Below are 25,913 nucleotides of genomic sequence, written 5' to 3'. Positions count from 1 at the left end.
TTTAAAAATGTGTTTGTCCCCATAGACCTTAATGCAATCTTCATTAATTAATTACTGCTTAATTAATAATATTTTGGAAAATTTCTCTCGGTAAATCTTTTTCTATCATAAAATGCTTTCAATTAATATCAGAGTATTTAATACATGATGTATATTTAAGCTTTAAAAAATTAGGTCCCAATATGGACTGAAACCTTAAATTCGTTAGTAGAAGCTAGTTTTGACTCTTAATGGGTCAAAATTAGAGTTTATTTTTTTAAAAGCATCTTATTTCATAAATAACTGTCAAGCTTTATGGATGAGATTCACTCATATGCTTCATTGTTAAAGGAAGAGGGTTGTATATACTCTGTCTCATCTGAGACACACAGCATCCAAAATACGGCTGATATTGAGCATTCCTAGATGCACCATTCTTGGAGATATGGACCTTTATAGAACAGATTGAATTAATAGCCAAGACCAGTAATTAAAGAAACTTTGTATATTTTGGTCTTTTGCGTACCGATAATTGACAATTCATATTCACATGTTAAACAGCATGGATGCGATAACAGAATACATGTATGCTAAGCATACATCTTTTTCAAGTTTTTTGTGGCAAGTGGCTTCAGCTAAATCAAGTATATCAATAGCAAATGTCTTACATATTATGTTTAAAAAAATTCGAGATATCCAAGTATTCGAGATACTGAGGGTAAAATACTTTAAAAATAAGTGGTTGGAACTTACAAATCACTTCGACATATCCATGGTATTTGAAATATCAGTGTTCGAGATATCCAAGTTTAACTGTATATCGGTATACAATCGAAGTTTATCAAGGCATCAAACAAATCACAACACAGGAAAAGCTTATTGTTGGTATTTTTTTTTATTGTCAACATCCACCATATGAGGACAATTCTATATATTTATATATATATATCACAGTGACTGACACATCCTTGGTGAACTTTACACTCTGAACTTTAAGTGTGGGAGCAGTTTGTTGTTGTCGTTTACTATAGTTGAGAATTATTGCTACCATGACTGCAATCAAACATTCAAATTGATTTTTTTTCCAAATTCTTGGGAGTTTAAATAATTGACATAAAAAAAAGACATCACAGCAAATATGACAGAACTAAACAAATGCTATGGCACCAAAATATTTCAACATTGACACTTAGCATTTCAAAAATGAACTGGATAGAATTTGAATTCTTCTTTTTTCCACTTTTTTTTGGGTTGAAGACTCTACATACTACATATGTTTATGTGTATGTCATTAGATGTACCTATTGTAGTACATGTAGATAATAAATAGCTTACAATTGATATTTTCAATCTGTAAATGTACATGTATTACATGAGGTAGAAAAAAAAGATAGGTAAATTAAGAGGAATATATCAAAATGAATGCAAGTACATGTAGTACGTAGGTTCCTATAACATCTATATATGTCCTGGAATAGGCACCCAACATTTACTCATTCTATTGTCCCTCGTTCATTTTGTGTCAATAAGCTTAATCATGCTAGATATTTTCAATCAGCATCAAACAATTATAAATAATTTTAAAAATCAACAATTGTATCACACGACTTGCATACATAACCTATTTCACCAAAGCACTTGCACTCTTGTCGTAAAACATCATAAATATCAAAACAATGCTTAATATTAATATCGCTAGCAAAAAGTAATTAAATGATATGAAAGAACTTATGCAAGTTCTTGATAACTACGTTATCACCCCAACAAATACAAACTAAAAAACTGATAGATGTTGACTACATTCATGGTACATCATCCACATGATGCTATCAAGGAACGAAAAGATGAACCCAGGATTTTGGAGCATATAACAGGTTAGGGATATTTTTAGCTATGCTGTTCATAAAAGTGCACATTATCCCAGTCCTTTCTATAATCTAATAACCCGGGCCAATTCTAACTGCCATTTTCCTTTTTATTTGAAGCATAGGTGAGATTTTTCAAATTAATAATTTAAAAAAAAAAGAAGTTAAAGCAATAAATCTATAGAATTGGTATATATACCATATGTTGCATAGCAACAAAAATCAATTGCTCTGGTCACTAAAACTGAACTACATACTGTATTAACCCTATTACCACTGTTGATACAAAAATCATTTTTTTAAAAATACAAGTCTGTTGCAGAGTATTTCTTTTCAATATGCTCTTCGGCAATTTAAGAACAAGCTTTTGCAATAATTTCTGTGAAAAGCATTTTCATGTTTTACGAACTGCTACATTGTAAAAATAAATGCAGCTATTGTTATTAAGTAATCAGGTTAAATGCTGAGAGGACCAATGTGGAACTTTTGATTTGTAGATTGATAAAGGAGTGAGGGTGATTAAAGGACCAACAGTTAATAACAAGTAAATATGGAAGAGGATTCAAATTATTGCTTGAACTTTCCTCAAAATGTATTTTTTGTAAATATGATGGAAAAATTCTCCTGCTTTAGAACAACAACAAAAGTATTTCAGTCAACACATAAACATTGTTTGACAGATAATCAAATTCTCATACATACAATGTATGCGACAGTTAAAAAACTGAAATAAGTATAAATAAAAACCAAAATGTTCTGTCATGTTTAACAAGATATTCTTTAAGTTGTGACCAAAGAGCATCTTTCTACAGAAAATGGATCTCACCCGAGTCAGACAATTAAATAAAGCAGATTACCAATGTGAATGAAATTACTACAAAAACATACATAAGTAACAAAAAAGATGAGCACTAGCCAATGTTTTGTTAATCCATGAACAACAATTGATTTTCATGTTAGTGGCTTCAGGGAAAACTTGATTGGAATACTGCAAGACAGCTGCACTTTTAAAAAAAATTCTGACAAGTTTCACCACACAAGACCTTACTTTCTATCAAACTCTTATCCTTTGAACAAATATCTCAGGATTGTTATTTTAAAAAGAATTGGTAAAAGTGAAATTAAAAACTGGTTTCACATCATAATAAATAAAGATAACTATGGAATGTATTTTGCAATCAAAGGTCAAACTCTTCAACAAGATTTAGTCAATAACTTGGTGATATTGTACCACAATGAAGCAAGAATTTGCATGTTTCACAGATTTAACACACTAAGCAATCTTTGGAATAAAATGCACATATAAACTAAAAGCTTGGTATCAGTCTTTTTCATTATTTTACAGATAATGTCTTATAATAATGTTGTTTGCATTAACCATTACAATTCAGGTAGGTTATAAATTGTCAAGAAGGAAGGATTGTTGAATTCTTTGTGCTCACTCTACATATATTACATCCAATTCCAACAGTCGTTGAAATATTTCATCTTTGTCTCATGTTTTGGAATAATAAAAGAAAAAAAAAATGAAAAAAAAATCAAGCTAACTACATATGACAGTAAACAACATTAAAACTGTAACTCCTATATTAAATTAACATTTCATTGTTGATTTTGTGAAGAAAAAAAAGAACCATAACAAAAACAGATGAAGCTCCTGTCAGAAAAATAATAATAACATATTCCCTCTAAAACAGATCCCTTCTGTCAACATTAAATAGTGGCCTCCTATTACAGTGAAAGCTGCAGAAACAGGCAAATGTAACCGGCTCCTTCTCACACATATCACAGAGTGTCCGCTGTCTGGAGGAGCCGATGACGCGAGAGATTTCACAATTCCCTGGAGTACATAACTACAGTGCCATTGTTCTAGGGGGTCAGGCAATGCCTACGTGTTGGGGAAGGGCTGGCGCCCCCTTTGTGTGAGTCCTTCGAATCGTTTGTACGTATAGTTTATGAACACCCAGTCTTTGTATTTGGGATCAACCTCCTTTGTGGAATGATTTGCTCCCTGATGTGGGGACCCATCTTTGTTTGCAGCTGTTAAAGAAAATTACTGTTCATTAAAACTATACTGTCTGACAGTAAAAATAAGAATACACATATCACTTTTAAAAGCAGAATTTTTTCTCAGAAACTGAAGAATAAATAAATCACTGTAAACAAACATTTTTAGCTGTAATCATATTTACAGGTAAGTGCCTAGTATGCTTCTTTTAATTGCTAAATCATTCACACACTGACTTGCGATTAAAACAGATTGATAAAGTTCAATGTTTAAGTCTAATGTCCTTACTCATGATTATTCTATTCAGCTGATTTGGAAGATTATTCTAAATTTCGAGTGTGTTAATTAAAAGTTTACAGCAATTCATAAGGTCATAATCAATAAATAAGCACAAAACAGATCTTGCCTTTTTATTATTTTTTGCATTATTGAGACAAGCCATAAATAATGTGCTTATAATCAAATACTTTATATGCTTTGGACTAAAGGATTCAGGTTTTTTCCCCAAAGATTTATCTTTATTAGACAGATTAGACAAGATATGGCATACAAAGGTTTGTTATCTGCTACTAAATCAACCATATCTTGTATAAAACTCCAATATACTGTTTATATTTTTTCTTCTAAAGGTACTTACGCCACTTGAGATCGATATCTGGGAATTCATCAAAATTGGACGTGTCATCAATGCTCTTTACCTCCACAGTAATGGCAGCAGGTCTGTCTCTGTTCATACCAAGATTGTCAGAATGTTAGAAATTGATTTTTAAAAACTTCACTTATTATACAAATATTATATACTTGTTCATTGAATGATAATTTCATTTGCAAATATGCTTCCTTATATAAACAACTTTCAATTCTGTGTGAACTTTTCAATTACATCACAATGATCACTACATGCACTTCCTGCTTGCATTATTGTAAACATTAAAAACACTTGATAATTCTGAATGATTTGCCATTCTCAAACATAAAAATAAGTAATAAACAGCAAGTTAAAAAGTTCACTGGGATATGAACTTGGTTGGTATGTATCCAATCTTCTGAGAACACTTTGGGATTCACGGGATTTGATCACGAGACCAACCAAGTTCATATCCCTGTGAACCTGCTGTTTATTTCTTAATAAATTTATCAGTTATAGAGTTCTGTTCTTGTTCCTCCTTATCAATATTTTTCAGATTCATGTTGAGACCAAGATTACCTTATGTGCTTCCAATCTACTCCTTTAAAGAAAACATGGGACTTGATTTCATCGGGATTACTAGCACCTATCCTGTGGTCTGAATCACAACAAAACCTGAAAATGTTCACAAAAATTTTAATTTGTAAAACTCTAAAAATATTAACTCATATCAAAATTAACATTTATTCAAAAAGGTTTGTAAAGAAATTTAAAGCATAAATAATATTAAACCCGTAGTGTATCCATATTTACAGGAAACTGATTTTTATTTGAGTGCAAAGAAATTTGAGATTTTTATCATAAAAATTTTGTTGTAACAAAAAATTCTCACAGCAACCAACCTTTTAACGTCTCCTATACATGTACTGATATTTAAGATTTTAAACATAGGTTGGGTCATGAAACATGTTGCTACAACTATATACATGTATAACTAGAGAATCTTGATGAGAGTCATCATAAAAAAATTATTTTATCATATATAAACTATGGTAGTCTATATCAAAGTTATTGAGCTATCTCATAAATAAGAGAGTTAATATCAAATAGAGAGCATTAATTTCATAAAATAAATAATTCAAACCTTTGAATTAAATCCCTAGCTTCATTGGAAATTGGCATCTCGGGCGGAAAAACTAGTGTCTCTCTCCAGTTCATCACTTTTCTGTAAGTTTCTTGTGGATTTTCAGAACAAAATGGAGGATAACCTGACAATATCCAAATAATAATCAGGTCAGTTTTCCTAAATTATTGGGAAAGTCCGCATTAATTTTCAGCACAGATTGCAATGATACCATGTACGTGTACGTGACCTACCTATTAACATTTCGTACATGATGACTCCTAGAGACCACCAATCACAGCTGCTGTTGTAACCGGTCTGCATGAAAACTTCTGGAGCAATGTAATCAGGTGTTCCTACTGTGGAATAGGCCTGGAAATGAGTACAGAACAAGATAAAAGAACTGTCTTAGCATTCCAATAACAGCATAGTTTGCAGAGTACATGTTTAATGTTATTTCACATTAATTTTTGGTCTCTTCTTCATAAAAGCAGTTTCTCAAATTGATCATCAAACACACAAATAATTATTTGTGTCATTATTGTTAATATTGCATACAATTTGAGGGATTCATGTACATTATAAGTACATTAGTATTGATCCATTATGAATTAGAATTGGGATTATTCACTTATTTTGTCACATTCTATGATATTTCCAAACAAAATTCAGATTTTTTTCATCTTATTCACTTTATAAGTTGGTATAAATATTCAATGGTTCCCTTCACTTGCCACTAAACAATCAAAAGTCTATGAGTTATTTCCCTTGCTATTCATAGCTACTCACCAACTGCCTTCTATTTCGCTTCCAACTTTCAGCCCTGCGTTTGGAATCCATTGGATTTGAACCTACACATGAGAAAAGTTTGTAATCACTTGTAACTATTTGTACCTTTGAAATGCTTGTATGATTCCAAAATAACTCTTTACTTGAATTATAAATTCTAAAATTAAAACGTAAATATTTCATGAAGTTGGATAAATTACATGTACATTTCAAGATTTAATTCCGTAGTGAATTGTTTAAATGAAGTCACCACATCACTACATATAATCTTATCACATGTATGGTTATTTGAGGTTTGAAAAGTAGTTTTTTTTTTTGCTAATTGACAAGGATAACTTGCTCTTATTTTACAGTGGCTGAGGTTTACTTACTGAAGTCCCCAGCTTTGGCATTTTTGAGATCTTTGTAGTAGTCTGTTCTATGAGATTTCTTGAGGCCTGTACAAAGGCCAAAGTCTGAGAGTTTGATATGTCCCTGTAAAATATCACACCCCAAGTTAATACCTAGTAGATCTATTCAAGGAAGCTTACCTCTCAGATAACTTCAAATCCTGTATATTGATCTATTTCATTTTTACCAATAAATCTCAACAGAACCATTGGTAAATAGAAATAGCACTTTCTCTGTCATTAAATGTTTTTGTTCTCTTCAGCTCATCATCATCAAATGTGTAAGTATCAGATACATGTGTATAATGTACTAGTGAACTGTCTTAAAACCTCTTTAAAATAATGACACAGCAACTTCTCATTGTTCAAAGTACAAGATATTAAACATACCAGACAGATAAACCATACAAGCCTATAGCTAGGACCTACCTTGGCATCTAGTAGTAAGTTATCAGGTTTAATGTCCCTATGGATAAAGCCAAGGTTGTGTATAGAGTCTATGGCTAACACTGTCTCAGAGATATAAAACTGAGTCTGTTCCTCTGTCAGTGTGTCCTTCTTCATCAGCAGCGTCATCATGTCGCCTGAAGTACAACGATATCCGTTTTTTGTTTAGCTTTATAATTTTTGGTAACATTCAACAGAGCATTTCAAACAAATCTGCAACCAGAAACTCAAGTTGCCACATGCAATTCACAGTAATATATACAAGTATATCAAAATAGGATTATACACATTGTGGTGTACTGTGGAGTCATTAAAATCTCTAGTGACCAATTTTCGTAGATTGTTAATTTATTAATTATTCCTTCTGATGTCATATCAAAGATTTATTTGCATGTACATTTTCATGTAATAAAGACTGTTAAAAAAGTTACAGATGTTCTGGGTGAAGGTTACCCAGGAAATTAAAAAAAAAACAAGCCAAAATAAATTCTAATTACCAACATTCTTTAAAATTTCATATTTTGATATAAACAACTCAAGTATTTGTTTTAATTTGGTTTTATGCTCAACCACTGAGAATCCAATCAATTTGACATAAACTGGACCCTATAAAGTGTTACTTGCGAGTCCGACCCAAGATCTTATTGAATGCATGCAACAGATTCATGTTCATCATAATTATGCTGTGTGTAGCATTTTTTTTTATTTAAAACCATCTTTCATGAGAATACATGTACTGGATTTAGAAATAAAGTCTATTACGCTTACCTCCTGGTAAAAACTCCATGATAAGGTATAGATTCTGCTGATCCTGGAAGGAATAATACATTTTGACTACCCACTGATGGTCAGCCTCTACCAGGATGTCTCTCTCGGCTCGTACATGAGCAATCTACAAACAGAAAAGTAAGCAATAGACAACAAAACTTAACCCTTAATTACAAAAAGAACATACAACTCTTCATTATGAGATTGCAGTTGCACATTTTCATCACATTATGAGTAAACATTAAAACAAATTCAGAAAAATTCACACAGAAATATCTTATTAACTGCTCTGGTCAGTAATATATACAGAGAGCCTGAAATGGTGATCCCATTCTCTACCACCCCCCCCCCCCCCCAAAAAAAAAAAATTTGCCTACCTACCCCCTCCCCCGCCCCCCAACAAAAAAACAGTAAGAAAACTTGGGGCAGAGATCTTGGTTTGTGATTAAATGCGATTGGTGCATGATTTTATTATCTGTGGAAGCTGAGTCTTACTTGATCTTTTTCAACCATATCTGCTTTCCTGAGAATCTTCATGGCGTAAACATGACCTGTGTCTTTCTTCTGAACAAGACGAACCTGTTAAACAACAACACGCCAATTAGTCAAAACTCAAAATGTATCACATATGAAATACATCACACAATACATGAAATACATCACACATGACTCATATCATTACATAAATAATATTGTGTCAAATTTTTTCCCTTTTGGGAGCTGTAACAGAATTTAGATACCTTCTTTCTTTAATGTACCCTGTACAGTATGACCATTTCCTTCAATTTAACATTAATATCAATAGTTTCTTTACCGATGATACCTGTACCCAATTTCTAACAATTGCTAATATTTTCTTATATTATCATAAATACATCAAAAAGAACAGTTTTAATTTCTTCCTTCAATTAATCCACAATTAAGAAATAGATATATTTGAAATACATATTTTTATCCAAAAGCAGCAATTTCAGCTTTTAATTTGAAGAAAAAAAATCTCGTAAGGGAACTTTGTAACACAAATGTGAATTATAATAAAGTCCTACCATGAATTTGTAAAATTTCAATAGAATGATATGATCATCTTGAAAAAAGTTGATTAACCAGGAAATATTGAGCTTTTGCGTGTTCCCCATTTAAACTGCATTTGCAATATCAATAGCGGTGATTTATTTCAAATAATTTGCATTTTCAAGTTGATATCGTCTTTATTGGGGAAACAAAAAAAAGAGAGGTTGTGCAACAAAATGACATAATGACTGTTCAATAAAGAAGTAAAACTTCCTGCATTTCTTAAAAAAGAATTTTTTTTTAAACTTTAAAAACATTAACGGTACTTAGACCCAAACTATCAAAAAAAAATTCTACTTTCAACATGGGCATTCATTTTTTTTTCTATTTTGGGATTTGTTTAATAGGGGCTATATTTAGCTTTCTTTACATAATGTTACTACCAGCTAGAAAATAATAAAATTAATGTCATTGGACAGTTCTTCCTCAAGTAGACTTCATTGCCCTAGTTTTAGTGAGGAATTTTCTTTATGTACAATGGACTTAGTATCCCACCTGTTTCACAGCAAGGTTAACAACTAAGAAAGAGCTTTGTTTTCATAAATTTTCAAACTGGTTTCCATTAGCCACTTAGGAACATATCAAAGTTTGTGGCCTGGAAAATTCAGATGAGTCCAACCATATAAACAATTATATACAGTGTTTATCTAACATATATTATGAGTAAAGAAATTAAGGTAATTCTTGGAAGAAAAAAAACATCATCCAAAAAAAAAGTGGGCCATGAAATGTTGCCAAAGTTTAAAAAGGCAAATTAAAGGCATCCAGAATGAATTGATCCAATATGCTGGTGACAGTGAGACGATGGGGATCAGCCAATAACCTGAGCTGTATCGGGGTAATTGCCATCCATAAATAACAAGAAAAGCTTATCTAGAACAAATAAACTCTTCAGTTTGGGTTTGATACCTGCCCTTTTAATCTGCATTACAGAATGCAAGGTACACCTTTACTACATAGAGCAGAATATCCACTCCAAATTTTAAATGGATGGTACTTTTTTGTAATGCCCATTTATAACATTTGAATCTCTTAATCACAATCACTTTACAGTTACAAAGTCTAACAATCTGTATGCTCCTTAGATCCCCTACTATGAAAAAAAGATATCATTAATAATGTATTAAAGTGACGAATTTGAATATTATTGATAACATTTATTATTAGATTTGGAAGGTGTAAACAATTCATCAGAAATACATGAATAACAAATTCGTTGTTGACCTTTTAAGAAGTTTACTCATCCTATTGTTTCAGTTTGTTGGTTTTGACAACTTGTTTTTGGGTTTATTTTTTTTTTATTATTTACAAGACTGAATCAGAGTGTGTGCAGATGAACACTGTCTGGCCAATACAGGAAGCAGTGATTCACGGAGCAGGCGATTATCAAACAATGAAGCAAATTACACTTGTGCTGATAAGTACATTATGAATGATTTCTTCCTTTGCCTCCTTGCGACTTTGTGCTCTGTACCAGCTACACTAGAGCTTCCCAATGCTGTGTCCTTAATTTGTCACAAATTATCCCATCAGAATCATTGACCAGACACAACAACCTTGAAGCAACAAACACTTTGACTTTTTCTATTTTGGATATGGTCAAACCAGTTTTCAAGCCTGTTTTACTGTTTGTGGGACTAAATGACGCACTGACTCTTAAAATTTCATGATGTTACACCCAAAAAATGGTCATTAACAATATGTTAAAATAGAAACCCACTGTGCTGTGTGTGAGAATATAATGCACATTGTGAGTCAAACATCTACACCTAAATTTTCTCTCTGATTTATAATGAAGAACTTCAAGGGCATGAACATCAGGAAACTTTATGCTGACTTGAATCATTTATGGTACACAGGATCCAAGTGCAAGGTGTTGTTGATCATGTTAAACAAGCACCCAATCAAAGTTTAACAGCATTTGTTTTCTTTAAGCAAACAAATGTACTGCATGTGTCACCTGGGTGTTCGTAAACCAAATCTGATCTAAATGCAGGTGACTTCCTGTGCTGCATTACATAATTTTGAGGGGGTCAACATCAGGAGCTATGAACAAGAGCAGGACATTTTTTTTTTATCCATGTATAAGCGTCTTCTGAATAAAGAATTAGAAATCTGTACAAATGAATTCTATGTCTGTGCCTTCACACTAAGTGGTCTTCATCTCCTGTTATGTACGGTTCAGTTGTTTACTGTTTCTGTTTCGTTCTAACTCCCTTCATGTCTCAACATACCTGGTCTTCATTATGTTTCTATTTACTTTAATCTAGCTTGACTAGTCTCATAGACCTTGCAATTTCAAGGTGGCTTCTCTTCTTTGTTATCTGTCATTTCCATCGAGGAAATTTGTGTCAAATTCATGAAAAAAGATCCTTGCACGGCATTGCACCGCAAACAAGTTCTATAATGTTTTCCTTTCTTCACATATTTTCCTTGTAATTGATCCGTTTTTATTGCTGTAATACTGTGATTTACATCAATTTCAACATAAAGTACCCTTGTGATGCATTTCAAATTATTGCTGTCTTAATGATGTGACATTTTCCAACTGCGCACAACATTGGATTCCACTATTGGCTTGATGTACAAGTACCTGCAGTATGCAGCAAAACTCACCTCTCCAAAAGCTCCTCTTCCGATAGCTTTGATTGGCTCAAAATCTTCTACCCCTAACCTTGACCTTTTCAACCTCAAGAACTCTGTTTCTTTGGTAGCATGCTGCTGTCGCCTCTCCAGTTTCTACAATCATATTTTAAGTCAAGAAGTTTTTATTGGAATACATAATCTGTTTGTACATATAAGGTACCAGGTTTCCGGAAAATTAGCAGATATTATTTAAACTTAAGAAATAGTTTTTAGATCTACATGTACCTTTCTAACAAGGTCATGTTTTTCATCAAATTAAAAATTCTTCAAAGGCTCTCATAATCAAGGCACAGATATATATAACCCATGATGTCATATTTTGGTGGTATGATTATTTAACACACAGAAAAAAAGTGTATTACTAAGTATACAGCAGTTATTTCAAGGAAGTGTCTCATCATACATGAACATTACTACCATAAAAATATTTTTTAACACATGTATTAGCACATACAGTAGCAAGACATATATCTGCACAACCAAGCTTTGTTGCCTCAAACTTTAATTAATGGGGCTTATGATATCCAAGGATTCAAAGTATGCAAGAGGTTAAAATGAATAATAAAAGTGGTTGCAACTTGGGATTTCCAACTGACTCTAACATTTGGTACATGTATTTCAGATATAGATACTTAAGATACTTTGGTTCAACTTGAAACGATGATGTGACAAAGATTATGGATTACCGTAGCTACCGTCCCCTGTGATTGTGCACGAGATCATGATCGACGGATATAGATGTAAAATATCCAAGTCATTGCACGCAGCAGCAGTCTATTCATGTGACACATGTTTATGCTGCCTGGGTCCTAGTTGCTATTGATTCATACCTCTAAGCGTAATATGTACTTAACATGTAAAAATAAATATTATGAAAGAAAGACCTGGATCAGGAATTAATGATTACCCATCAGGGTCTTAATGGTTAGCTTTTATAGGATCTATTGCATAATGACCATGACATAATTTGCAAAATAAGAAATAGCAATTAGCAAATGATAAGGTTAATACTGATTATAAGGTAACAACAATCAGAATCTGATATGAACAAGGTTGTGTGGTTTGAATGAAATTAACTTTGGTATTCCTTCACGATTAGCAGTTACCGGTAACTCTACGTTGGAATAACCTATCTCTCTGCTGTCATTTAGTTGTTACTTATCTATCATTCTTTGGATCGTACTGTTATCTACCTGATTTTAAATTACACATTAATAGTGTCACCACGACACTGATCCATAGGAATCCATCAACAAACTGTTTACTCTACCATCAGAAAAACACTCTGGCTAACCTCAAGAGATCTGTCAACATAGAAGTTCATGACCTTTTACTTGCATGACCTTGACATGCCTTCAAGTCAGGGCCCCACGACAAATCATCTTCCCAAGTCAAGGGTTTGTGAGAAGCGGTAGATTTCTGATCCGCATCTCTTCTCACAAACCCTTGACTGAGAAGCGGTGCAAATCAGAAACCCTTGACTTGGGAAGATGACGACAAATATTCACCCACCAAATGTGTAACAAGTCAATACCCACTGACTCTCATTATCCTGACTTCCCTGTACCTATCTATCACAGAACAAAATGCTAGCACAAGAGGTAAACGCCCCTAAAACAAATATGGCAGATGTGTCACCATAAAAGCTGCTGAACTTAAATCAAAACACAGCAACCCAGCCAAGAGCAACACAATATGTCTGTGAGGGTTTCAGAAGGAGCTGTTACCTGTTCTTCTGAGAGGCCGTCAGTGGCCATCGACTGCTCCAAAAGGCGGTACCTGTAAAGGAAAAACACCATTAGGAACATCAAAGATTCTTTTATCTCTTATGTGTTATATAACATTTGGTATGATTCTCCGACATCTCTTATGTACAACATAACATTATTAGATAGGACTTTATGAGGACTGCGTACTGGGTTATATACAGTTATTTACAGATTTATTATGCTGCAAATATTACAATTCTTTACAGTGTCTTAAATTCATTACATGATTTCAATAGCCACAGACCAGCTGCTGACTTGTTATGTATGATACAGTCTCTGCACTTTTGAACCATTGATTTGTATGGCACACACAAGGTGCATCTTAATAAACGAGAAGAGAATGAGCACTTTCTCCTGCTCGGTTTGAACCTCATATTTAATTCAAAGCAACTGAATATGACAATCAATGAAGCATTAATTATTGAGAACTGCAAGTCCTGGTAACATTCATTTTACATTTATTGAAATTTCCTCTCCTGACCATTGAACGTCAATGCAAACACTGTACACATGATATAGGAGCCACAGGACAGATATACCTTCTACAGTACAGCTCACGAGTATCCCGACACCCACCGTGTAAAAAACACGGTGGAAAACGGTCTGTGTCGCACCGTGCACACGGTGTGACACCGTGTATGTGTATTGGAAAATTTACGAAAAAGCACCGTGTCGCAACGTGGCCGCCTGTGTAACTCCGTGGCCACTGTGTTACTCCGTGGATATCGTTACCTGAGACGTTGATAGAAATAGCGTGTTTAGAAATAAAGAAATTATGGCTAAACAAGAGTTGAAACATATATATCCTTTTCATATTTAAAAAAAAAAGAATGTCGACTTAAGTTGCACGGACCCAGAAAATTGTCGAGGCTGTCAACGTGAAGTTAATTTTTTGTGATCTGAAAACTCGACGTAAATGGGTAACTTTTCATTCATTTGTTCTTATATAAATTGAAATAAATTCACAAAAAATATTTAATAATCAATTAATATATAGTCAAAATTCAAATCAATTTAATTCATCTTGTTTTTTTTTCCTTAACACACGTGATGTTGTAACAGACGATCCTATTAAAATGTCGGGAGCTTAAACGTCTTATTTCTGTTATCTGTAAACACTTTCTGATTTATTAATTAATTTACAGCCTTTCTTTAAACCAATTAAAAATGAAAAATGAAAACATTTCAGATCATGTTTTTCTAAAAACATGCGCTGTTGATGTGCTGTAGTAAATAACAACCCCATATTACCGGGGACTCGAATAATTTGGACTTCAGCTATTTATGTAGCAATAAATAAACAAAAAATCACCTTTATGTTATAGATTATAGATAAATACATGTACAAACTTTTGTTAAATTATATTCAAGCATTGTACATGTATTAAAAATATACCCGCATTTCATAAAATAATTTTCAACTTTATTTCCGTATAGCTCGTATTGGCCTCGTGATTTCACATGAAAAAATCACTCGTGCGATGTACGGAAGCTGATCAGATACACAGCATTGTCTTTCATCTTGGGTTCTATACACAACAGGTGTTATTGTCTGTTTTGTTAGGTGTCATTGGAATTTACAACTAACTGTGTGTATATTTGGACGTCTGAACAGGTGTACTCGAGATGCCGTTATTCACACCTTTCCGCGAACACCCGTTTGGTAACTCATCACAACCCGTCGTGTGTATGGTCTGAATATATCTTACTTCTACTCTACAGAATGCCTCTGCAATGTATCAGAAAAATACGTATTTTAAGATATTGGATGAAACTTTTATCATCAAGAAATTGCATTTTGAATTCATGTTATGTTAATATGTATAATGAAACTTTAGGTAAAAACAAATGTAAAAACTGGGCTGCAGAGATCAAGAATATGTTAACAAGTATTGGGCTAATGAACTTATGGGAAAACCAATTTTTTGAAAAGCCAGAAATTATTTTAACGATCGCCAAGCAACGTATTTTTGATAATTTTAAACAGTCTTTACTAGCTGACATAAATGCCTCTTCCAAATGTACAATCTATAGATATTTAGTTGATCATTGTACCTTGCAGTCATATCTAACAAAAAGAATTCCTTTACAATATAAGAAACTTATATGTAAATTAAGATTATCATCCCATTGTCTTACCATCGAAACTGGCAGATATAACAATGTTCCATTACAAAGACGTTTATGTCCTCTATGTACTTTAGATATAGAAGATGAATATCATTTTATATTGAAATGTCCCTATTACTGTAACTTAAGAGAAAAATTCCTTAAGAAGTTTTATTATATTAAACCCTCTGTCTTTAAACTAATTCTATTATTGTCAACACAAAATGTAAAGGATTTGTGCAATTTAGGTAAATATATTAAGAATGCTTTTGTAATCAGAAAACTTCATGTATAAACTTGCCTTTTTCAAGTGACCAGTATATGTATTATAACATGTGTATATTAATTGTATATGTCTATGAGCTGTACAGCTGTTGACTAATAAACAATACAATACAATACTTTGTTAGTTCAATGATTTTTCCTAATCTCTAACAAACAAAAAAATTGTCTGAAAATATGTACACAAACAACTACACATAAGACTATCGGCGCGTTGATCCGGGGAACAATTCAGCAACTCTATAAATGCGGGAATTTCACAAAGTATTAACTTGCGATAAGAAATTATTTACCTGGCACATATACATGTATGTACAAAAAAACCCCTGATTGATTAAAAAGATGAATGCGATAATACCGGTAACTTTTTGCAAGCATTTAGAATAAACACAACTTTATTGATGTGAAATAGCGTCGAAATTTTAACGAAAAATCTTATTACATCGTGAACTTTACAAAGTTTTAGTCATTGTGTTGAAATCGTTATTAAAACCATGGATCTAAAATAAATGAATTAAATTCATACAAATAGAACTCTTATAATTCTAAAATGATTGCACAAAAGTACACACACACACAGAGAGAGAGAGAGAGAGAGAGAGAGAGAGAGAGAGAGAGAGATTTATTTTACAACGTAATATTCCAACCCTCATGCATGCAGTATAAGAATGAAGAAACTAAACATTTCAAACACTGAATACTTCATTGTTAAACATTTTTTTTATTTGGCGGACTTAAAAAAACATTAGAACGACATTTTTTCCATATCATGGAAGGAGCACGTGGTCTATCTCGCGGGCTGATTTGATTGACAGGGATAGCACGTGGACCTTGACTGCATATATTCTATCGCAATTTTAGGAAAAAGGGTTCAATATAATGGAAACTATAAATCTAACTTATTACACTGAATTACAAGTAAAATGTACTTACATTAAACTCACACTGGTATTCTCTCTCTCTCTCTCTCTCTTATATGACGATCATTAAACAATCAAACAGTAATTATTGCAATACTGAGTAGTTTCTTGGAATACAAATAATTTCTAAACTCAAGTTGCTTATAAAGATGAAATAAAAAATTATCAAGTACCGATCCACGGATTCTTAGCGCTATGAATATATACCGTGCGGTACTACATGGACAAGAACATCACACATATGTATAAAAGAAAGAAAATTTGAAAATATATTAGATATAAAGCTGTATAATTATATTATTTAGAGAAAGTACATTTGTTTTCAACCACCCGTTAGATTTGTTATCTTTGAATAGAGTACAAGTGAGAAAAGATCACAGTTATGATTCTATGCACTATTGAAACTGCCAATCTACAGTAACTACGATTACTACTATGTTTAGAAACGGACTGAAACAAAAACTTATGGAACCGTTTATTGGAATTTTAAAAAGAATGTGTTAGTGTTTTAATTTATCAAACCTTTGTGTGGGCGATATCGATTTTTAATATTAACAAAAATCAACCGTGTCAATCGCATACGTCTGCATAAAATTTTTATTTATTTCTATTTCTTTGTCTTTTTCTTTGATTCTCTTACGTACATCAATAAATATTTTATTCTTTATAAGTTTTATTCCTAAATCCTCCTTTTTTTCACAGGTAAATACCGCGTGTTACACCGTGTTATTGTCCGTGTTGCATCGCGTTGCACCGTGTCGCACCGTGTTTTTTCTCGTTCTGTGGCCGTAACAGAGAACAATAGATCAAAGGTACCGACACTTCCACGCTCAGCGTGGACTTTCAAACACGGTGGTCGGTGTTTTTGTCGGGATACTCGTGAGCTGTACTGTATATTCAATAATTTGACCCTTGAACAACGAAAAATCCTTTACTGAATACAAAACGCTTACACAGCTGTTTAACTTTACATTGCGCAACCATGTTCTTCTATTGTCCTAATCAGACCCAAATTGATTTTGTTCGATATCCCAATTGGCAGTTATAAGCTATTCATGCAGTCTTGATTTCAAAGTCCTGAGCAAAATGAATTACCTATAGATTACATACAGACCCCAAAAAACTTTACAAATGGCTCAATTACTCTATCAAAAGACAGATAAAAAATGCAGATCTTTTACTCCATTTGGCCTTAGACAAAATATAACTATACATTACTATTGGAAAGATCAGCATTTCTAAAACATGAAAATCATGCTTTTTTTTCTTGAAACAATAAGAGACCCTTATGTCTCCATTTGCTAAAGACTTGCCATTCAATATTATGCAGAATGTCAAGCAATATCTATTATATCACTTTTTTACATCACAACGATGTTACAGAATTTTAGACGGAAAATATGTTGGCATGGCATAAAATGGGATTCATAGGCTTTGCTTCTCCATCTGCATAAAATCACGTCCCCTGCTGATAAACTTGGGTAGAAACACTGCATACTGACCTCAGATAATAGATCTGCAAGTCATTTCAGGGTGGGGTATATTTACACAACCAACAAACATTTTATGATCATATTACCAAAATCCTTGAATGCAGAAGTGTTTGGAAAATGTTATCAGTTTTGGAGAAACAAAAAAAAATCCACCGAACAGTCCAGATTAGATATTTACAGAGATCATAGCAAATTCAAGTCAAAAGACAAAGTTTTCCTCATACAATTCCTAAGATTCTTAATCAATCACTCTATTTAAGTAAAATCTTTAATTACCAACTGATGTGTGGCTGATTAGGTTTTGTATAAGCTGCTTAGACAAAGTCAGAAAATGTTTCACTATGAGTTTGTCACAGTACAGTCTATACACATGAGTCAGTTGGTTACATCCAGATTAATCCTTACTGTACCAACAAGACTTTTGATCACATTAATAGGTGACAATGCAAATTTTATAATTGTAATTTTGTTACCAGCGGATATAAAGAATTTATCTGATAATCATTTTTTAATCATTTCTTTTCACAGTTTAGTGTGTCCTACTGATTTTCGATCTCTTTTGTTTACATAAACTTGACAACTCATTTAAAATTACATGATCACAAGAACCATTCCTCTAATGATCTTTAATTAAAGTATCTAGAGTGTAATGGGTACCCAGACATGTCCTTTCCATATCATGATTTCTAAGAAAAGAAAAAACAAACCACTGTCTGTGGGAATTTCAAACTGAATATGTAATTTGCAGAGATTCCGATAGAAAAAAAGCAATAAACGGTTCTACTTGTAAAACCTTAAAAGACCTTAGATGCATCAGCAAAGCAACGTCATGCTGCATGACTCAGATGTTTTAGGATTTTAAACATCCCAGTCGAACATGGCTTATAACACAAATCTAGAAGTTCTTTGCACTTTTTTACACATGAACAAAAAGCCAAACAATTAGATGAGTTTTTGCACTTTTTTACACATGAACAAAAAAAGCCCAGCAATTAGGCGTTCTTTACCCAGGTAACCTAGTGTTAAGTATGTTGTACAGACAGTGAAACCTAACTAATGTAATGAGAATCTGTCTTTATGTTTCATTAAGGTTTATTGAGCAGACCCTGGATGTTATATGTAGCCCACATTCTGTATAATTGGATCCTGTGTTTGATGTACAGGAGTTTACCCCTTCTGTGTAAATTGTCTTTTTTTCACAGCTTTTTTTCCTATTGTACTCGCACTGCACACAGCTGCTACCATCCTAACAGTGATCAATACTATAGCTAGAGAAGGTCCAACAAGAAATGACTGCTGCTTAAAGGTGAACATCAAAGATAAAACAGTCCAGTCAGATTGAAAATCCATTCAACAGAAGATGATTCATAAACACCTCTTTTAAATGAAGGTGCAAATGGAAATTCTGACTGGGTGATAGAACATCATTATCATCACAATAAATTCTCCATCATCCTAACTTATAAATCATAAATAAATGATCGGCTTAAAGTAAATCATTATTGCCTTCATAATGTGATAAAATGTACATCAACAGTGTTCTTATTTGTTGGTTGAAATTATCTATAATTTAAAGAGCACCCAATTTGACCTTTGACTCTGTTGGTTCATGAAGCCACATTTGAGTTTTATGTTCAATTAATATTTCAAATTTATAACAAAATGAGTTTCTGATACAATTAAGTCTTTTGATCAAATTCAATGCTATATAACTGCAACCTTGACATAAATGACTGACATTTTGACCTTTGACCTTCACAGCCAAGTGATTTTCAACTTTGACCTACCTGTTCTCTCGCTCTTCATGCTGAGACACTAGATTGGAGTAGTAATTTTCCAGAGTGACCTTGGCCTTTGTTGCCTTATCCCTGGTGTGATTGCTCACAATGGGGGTCTGCTCTCCAACAGTGGCCATTTTGGAGCGGCGACTCTACAACAGCAAAGTTTATATATAAATAGATGCGTGTGTGAAGTAATAAATAGAGTAAAAACACATATCTCTTTAACTACACTGAAATTCAAACAGGAAATCTACGCTAATCAAGTAGGTTATCCCAAATCATGTCCCTTTTTAACATGTTTAAGGCACACTGAGAATGCACAAACTTTGATAGGTTTAATCAAAACTGAAGTACAATTAACATATAGGTAATATTTACTATGTTATTTATCTAAAAACAAAATTGCCACGGCAATAGATTTTGTAAATTAAATCAACATATTAAAGGTACCAGTAAGTGTGGCCTTTCCGGTGAAAAGATTAGAAAGTGCTTACTTCAAAATTTAAATTCATCAAATGACAGTTTTACAACCCATCCTATATAGATTAGACATGCAACCTCAATATGAAATTCAACTTAATGTCAGTTTTATGATTTACAAAATTAATTACCAAACAAACACTACTACGGATACAGTTTTGCTGTTCAGAAGAATGTCAAGAGAGGACCAAGCCCCTAGCTTGCTATATTGCTTCAGTTTTATAGCCAAGACAAAGGTCAAAACTTTCCAATCACTGGAAATAAAAAGCATTCAGAAAACTTTGACTCCTAAATCCAAACAACTTTATCTGAAGAATGAAAGTCTAATGAAACATAAAAGTGGATGGAATCCAAAATAAATTGAAAAGAAAAATGATGGAAAAGTATGACAACATAAGTCCCTTAGGGGTCTCAAAGAGAAAAAGGTGAAATTGTATGATGGCAATTAAGACTTCCAGCCTTATAAGTTGTCTTAACGTCAGGGCATATTTTTCATGCCAAAATGTAGAAAGCAAGTCAGTATTACAATCATGTCAGCTCTTTTCCCCCACAGATCATAAAACTGATAAAATATGCATTGCTGCATGCCACAAATGTACATACGATGACCCATTTACATAGACAATTTACTTGATTGTGCGATTCAAGCACAAGAGAGAATATGAAGCAAGATATTTCAGAAATGTAGCAAAAACATGAATATATCAAGATACCTTATTTTCTTAGTGTTTCCTAAAGATAAAAAATTAAAATGTATACAATACATTCTTTTAAAAAAAATTAACATAAACATAAAAATTTATGAGGTTCTGACCATAAATTGTATTCCAACAATTCATACACCAACTTCATTTTGAATTCACCTGAAGATGCATTGTGTAGGTGATAAATGGTTACACTTGATTTCGTGTAAAAACTCTATAAATAGCCACATATTACCAACAGTAAGTTGCCTTTAGAAGAAAACAAAGATTCTATTAAGAAGCATCAGTCGGGCATGAAGGTTATCGCAGCATCTGACTTCACCACAAATCTGCTCATTTTACGCCTAGATCATTTCGACATGATTGACAATCAACCACCGCTGACAACAAACCACAAACATCAGCTGATCTTCCTGTTCGGTTTTTTTCCCTATACTTGGTGCTAATTGGAAGTTTTCACTCCTTGGGGTACACCAGCTGTACTATGTCGCATTTCAAGAGGCAAAACATTTTTAGTCTTCTTATTCCTAGTATCCCAAAAAATCTTACATCACTTGCATTGGCCTACTGAACCAAATTATAAAAGACCCCATTAACTTGTGCACAGTAATTATAAATATGATCTATCATTTCCTATTGGTAGTATTTTATTGCAACAGCTAATTACCACTGCTGTGCACTCGAGTGTTTTCACAAAACATTCTTACATTCTAACATAGTTATATAAATAATTTACGTTAGTTAGATTTCAAAAAAGAATAACTATCTAAATTATCATATCATATGAGACATTCTCCCCACCCCAAACTTCTCTTTATCTAGTATCATTATAACAATGCTATTTTTGACAATGACAGCCTAGTCGTTAGAATAAAAACAACATAAAAACTAGAAAGCTGATGCCGATTGTGCAATATATAGGACACACGCTCTGGTTTTGTGCTTTGACCGAGGAAAACATGAGACACAGGAAATCTGACAAATGTCAAATACACTGCACCTTGAAAAAAAAATGATTTCCTTTTAGGTAATATAAGAGCTGTAAAAGAATATACCACAAACATCAACAATTCACATAATCACGTTTACACCTATTTCGTCTCTTAAAATATGCATATAGCAAGATAAGAGTTTGATGACCAAACACTAACATACATTACATTCGTTTTCCTAATGATAAGTTAGTGAAGTGTCAGAAACAGGTTAAAGATTCTACTTTTTTTTGTAACAATACATATGATGAATATCCCAGAGCAATTTAAGACATGTGGTTAGCATTTCTGTTACTTTTGACATAGATCCAGGACCTTTTCTCATTATACATGCACTGGAACTTTTCCTGTATCATATATACCGGTACATGTACACCATACTAGAGGAGCCATTCATTTAGCCACTGGCACTCTTCCCAACCATGACACCCCTCAATCCACAAGAAGAAGCAGAGAAATATTGCCCTGTGTAGTACAACATTGTACCTGTTCAGATGTGAAGAGCCTGATCAGAGCTTCTAATCGAGCCAGCCTTTTCTCCATTATTTCTCTTACACTAATGTTTTCCTTCTACCTTTTGACCAGTCCCAGGTGCTCTTATGCATGTGTATTCACTAACCCAAATTGACGTATGACTACCGATTCCTCCTGTATTTTGTCTATAATTGGTAATGATGAGCATAGAGCAATTTCCGGGCATGATCATAACACAGATGAGACATGGGCCCCCGAGGCCAAAATGCATTTGATAATAAACCAGTGCTCTTGTGGGATAGCTAAATCAAGGTGACACAAGACTTACTTTAAAGCCCTCTTAGTTAGCACTGGTCAGTAAAAGGAGAGCGAACACTAAAATAACGTACATCTAACGGTTGCTTTTATTTTTTGGAGGGGTGATAAATGACCAACGGGAAGAGAAATGTGAGTTTTATGGGGGTTAATTAGACCAACACGGTTTAATACCACCTGCTTGACCCTCAGGATATGTGTTGGTTGTGTTGTGTAATGGACAAGATGCTATCTAATGTGTGTGTAGACAATGTTGTTCCTATCACTCTCTAATCTGATCTTATTTGTCTACAATGAATACATAACAGGTTCTGGATACTTTAACCTTAAGTAACAGCACTGACTTTTAACACAATTCTTAAAGTAATCTGAGGGGTTCCATATGTTTAAATATACACACACAAAGGTCTCAACAACACTCTCTCCTTCTCTCCATAGTTATAAAAATAAGACCTCTTCACCCCTAGTATAGTTCAATACATTTAAAAGGCTCTTGCAAAATATTGCACCAACAGTCTTTTATAAAATTCTACCAAGTCACGTCTAGTATATTCTTGACAAACTAAACACTGAACCTATTAATTTCTAGTATTTATACATCTGCTCAGAGACTTTAAATGTTATGGTAAACATGCGAAACTAGCTGTACATAAATGATATTCACCTTCATGTTATCATAAATCAATTTACCTGAAACCTTACAATAGTGACAAGCATGAATTCATAAACATCCTCCCCCTCTCCCTTTTGAATTTCCAAGAGAAAAGAGGAAGTCTGGCGTCCACGCGTAAAACACTTTGTACGTACCACATTGTTACCCATGCATTCATATCCTCGCCTAAATCCCAAGTCAAAGAGCTCCGCTTAAATCTTTCATCTACCTATACACACTGTGCAATTTCATGTGACAGAGCTTGCTGGATGAGTTAGTCATGTGACTATGTATTTATCGCTTTATATTGATTCATCTCTATCTAATCATCAACTTATTTGGGATCTATAAATACTGCATTGAGGTACCCAAGTCAATAAAGACACACATTACAGGGCACACTGTGTCAACAACAACTTCCTCCTAATTCAACTTGTGTCCTAACCCACCCATATAAAATTGTTCCAGGTACCGGGTATTTGTTTTCAAGCCTCCTTTATGATTTGTTCCTACCCTGACATCCCAATATCTGTGGTAATCATAGAAGGCAGAGGTGTCCTTCGTTGGGCACGCAATAGAGAGCTTAGGAAATTTAACAAGGTCTGAATTTTAAAATCAGATTTTTTTTTCTGGTATTCAAATGGTTCAGGTTGAAGGCTGTACATGATCATTTATCTATACATCTTGCAAAAATAAAATTAACTGTTTTAAAAACTCTGACAGTCGTTTTAACAAAACAATGGAGCATGCAATATAATTTAAATCTTTTTTTGAAAAAGCATTGAACATTAATTCTCTTTGCAGCAAAATTTAAATGACAGGGCTGTGAGGAGTTGAGACAAGTTAATAACAGATGCAACGAACATAATATACATGTATTTCTATTGAATTGAGCTTCAACACTTCTTTCAATACAAATGTGCAGCATATATATTTCACCTCATTTGCTAGCATGCTCCTGAGAATCTCTATACACTATTGTTTACCGGTACTATAGTATAATATGCTTTATACTATGAATTTAGAAGAGTACAGAGATAAAGAAAATGAGATTCATTGTTCGGGTTTTACTAATGACTTGCCACATTAAATATCAATTTATATGTTCACACAGTAACCACTGTATTCAACATTTGTATAGATAGGAGGAAGTTATTGTTACCAAATTCTTAATAAGATGCCATCATATGCAAAATAATTCTTTTCATTCTTGCTTGTTATGATACTTCTAGATGTGCTAAATAGAGCATGTAAATTAAAATCTCACTTTGAAGCATAACATAAGTACAGCTGTGGCCAAACGCATCTGTACAGTGGCATAAACAATGATTACTATCTGTTCTTATTCGAAATATCTACTGACCTAACTGGTTTTTCTCAAATTCTACATAATCATCACAATCCTCTAAATAAGTATTATAATTAATTAAGTTATATATGTAACAGAGGACTGAATGTAAAGTACTATTTTAAATTATTTTTACATTAGGTAATCTGTTAGAGATTCAGCATAAAAATATTATGGTTATTTGAAAATATTGGTATAATACTGAGCTTTAAAGTTGAACTTTCCAAGACATTCATCACAAAGTTCTATAAATAGTAGCATTTCTCACTGCAGTACTATTTCAACATAGACCTTTAAAGATCTATGCTCTTTATGCAGTGTTGTCATTACCAAAAACTTTAAAGTAATAACATATGGAAAAAAACTTTCACAGAAATATAAAAATAATTTTAACTAAAGTAATTATTACCCCATGACTTTTAAATTATCAAAATAGTGGCCACTTATGGTTAATGACATTTGAGTCATCACATAACAGTATGTCACGTAATTTCAAATTCATTTAAGTGTAAACCTAAACCTAAATGATAAATGATGATGACTGCTGCAGTCCTGATTCCATCACATTATTATTCAAATATAACTACAACACTTGACTTTCATGCACCTTTTTAAGAACTTTGGGTGACATCTCATCATATTTACATGGAAAAATTTAGTCTTACCCGGGCCTTAAGGAGTTTATTCTTGAGTCTCCAAATTGCAGCGGTTAAACAAAAAACATTTAAGGTAAAGAAACATCTATCGTCTCAATTCTTCCTTTCAGTTAGCACAGTTAAAAAATCTCGATGTGTCTTGCCGGAAATGAATCAATGCGCACAAAGAAAAAGGATAAGGTCATAAAATAGTTCCTTCAAAAAAGTTAAAGTTACATTCACATA

At 33.0% G+C, this 25,913-nt stretch overlaps 1 protein-coding gene across 3 annotated transcripts; it reads right to left on the bottom strand.

The window, feature by feature from the left end:
* Positions 1–855: 855 nt before the first annotated feature.
* On the bottom strand, positions 856–25,858 carry LOC128179429 (serine/threonine-protein kinase 38-like). 3 transcript variants are annotated; one of them, XM_052846861.1, is made up of 14 exons: positions 25,698–25,858; positions 20,074–20,216; positions 13,441–13,492; positions 11,684–11,806; positions 8,492–8,575; positions 7,997–8,120; positions 7,211–7,365; positions 6,764–6,866; positions 6,393–6,454; positions 5,858–5,975; positions 5,625–5,748; positions 5,060–5,155; positions 4,490–4,578; positions 856–3,884 (listed from the first exon to the last, which is right to left on the bottom strand). In XM_052846861.1, the coding sequence occupies exons 2-14, from the start codon at positions 20,199–20,201 to the stop codon at positions 3,733–3,735; spliced, it is 1,410 nt and encodes a 469-aa protein (XP_052702821.1). In that variant the 5' UTR covers positions 20,202–20,216; positions 25,698–25,858; the 3' UTR covers positions 856–3,732. The 3 variants fall into 3 exon arrangements, with proteins under 3 accessions (XP_052702821.1, XP_052702803.1, XP_052702812.1); XM_052846843.1 differs by lacking the exon at positions 25,698–25,858 and adding an exon at positions 23,723–24,222; XM_052846852.1 differs by lacking the exon at positions 25,698–25,858 and adding an exon at positions 23,840–24,203.
* Between the last annotated feature and the right edge of the window lie 55 nt (positions 25,859–25,913).

The sequence above is a fragment of the Crassostrea angulata genome, chromosome 1 (assembly GCF_025612915.1).
Source record: "Crassostrea angulata isolate pt1a10 chromosome 1, ASM2561291v2, whole genome shotgun sequence".
NCBI classification, from domain to species: Eukaryota; Metazoa; Mollusca; class Bivalvia; order Ostreida; family Ostreidae; genus Magallana; species Magallana angulata.
Note: the sequence above shows the minus strand (reverse complement) of the source record. Positions and strands in the feature narration are given on the sequence as shown.

Bases quoted from the DNA above. Each gene is read 5' to 3' on its own strand.
- LOC128179429 (XM_052846843.1), bottom strand. From the start codon at position 23,854: ATGGGTAACAATGTGGTACGTACAAAGTGTTTTACGCGTGGACGCCAG. The intron at 7,366-7,996 runs GTAAGCGTAATA...GTTGTACTTCAG, and splicing joins CATGGAGTTTTTACCAGGAG to GCGACATGATGACGCTGCTG. The intron at 6,455-6,763 runs GTAAGTAAACCT...TCTCATGTGTAG, and splicing joins TGCCAAAGCTGGGGACTTCA to GTTCAAATCCAATGGATTCC.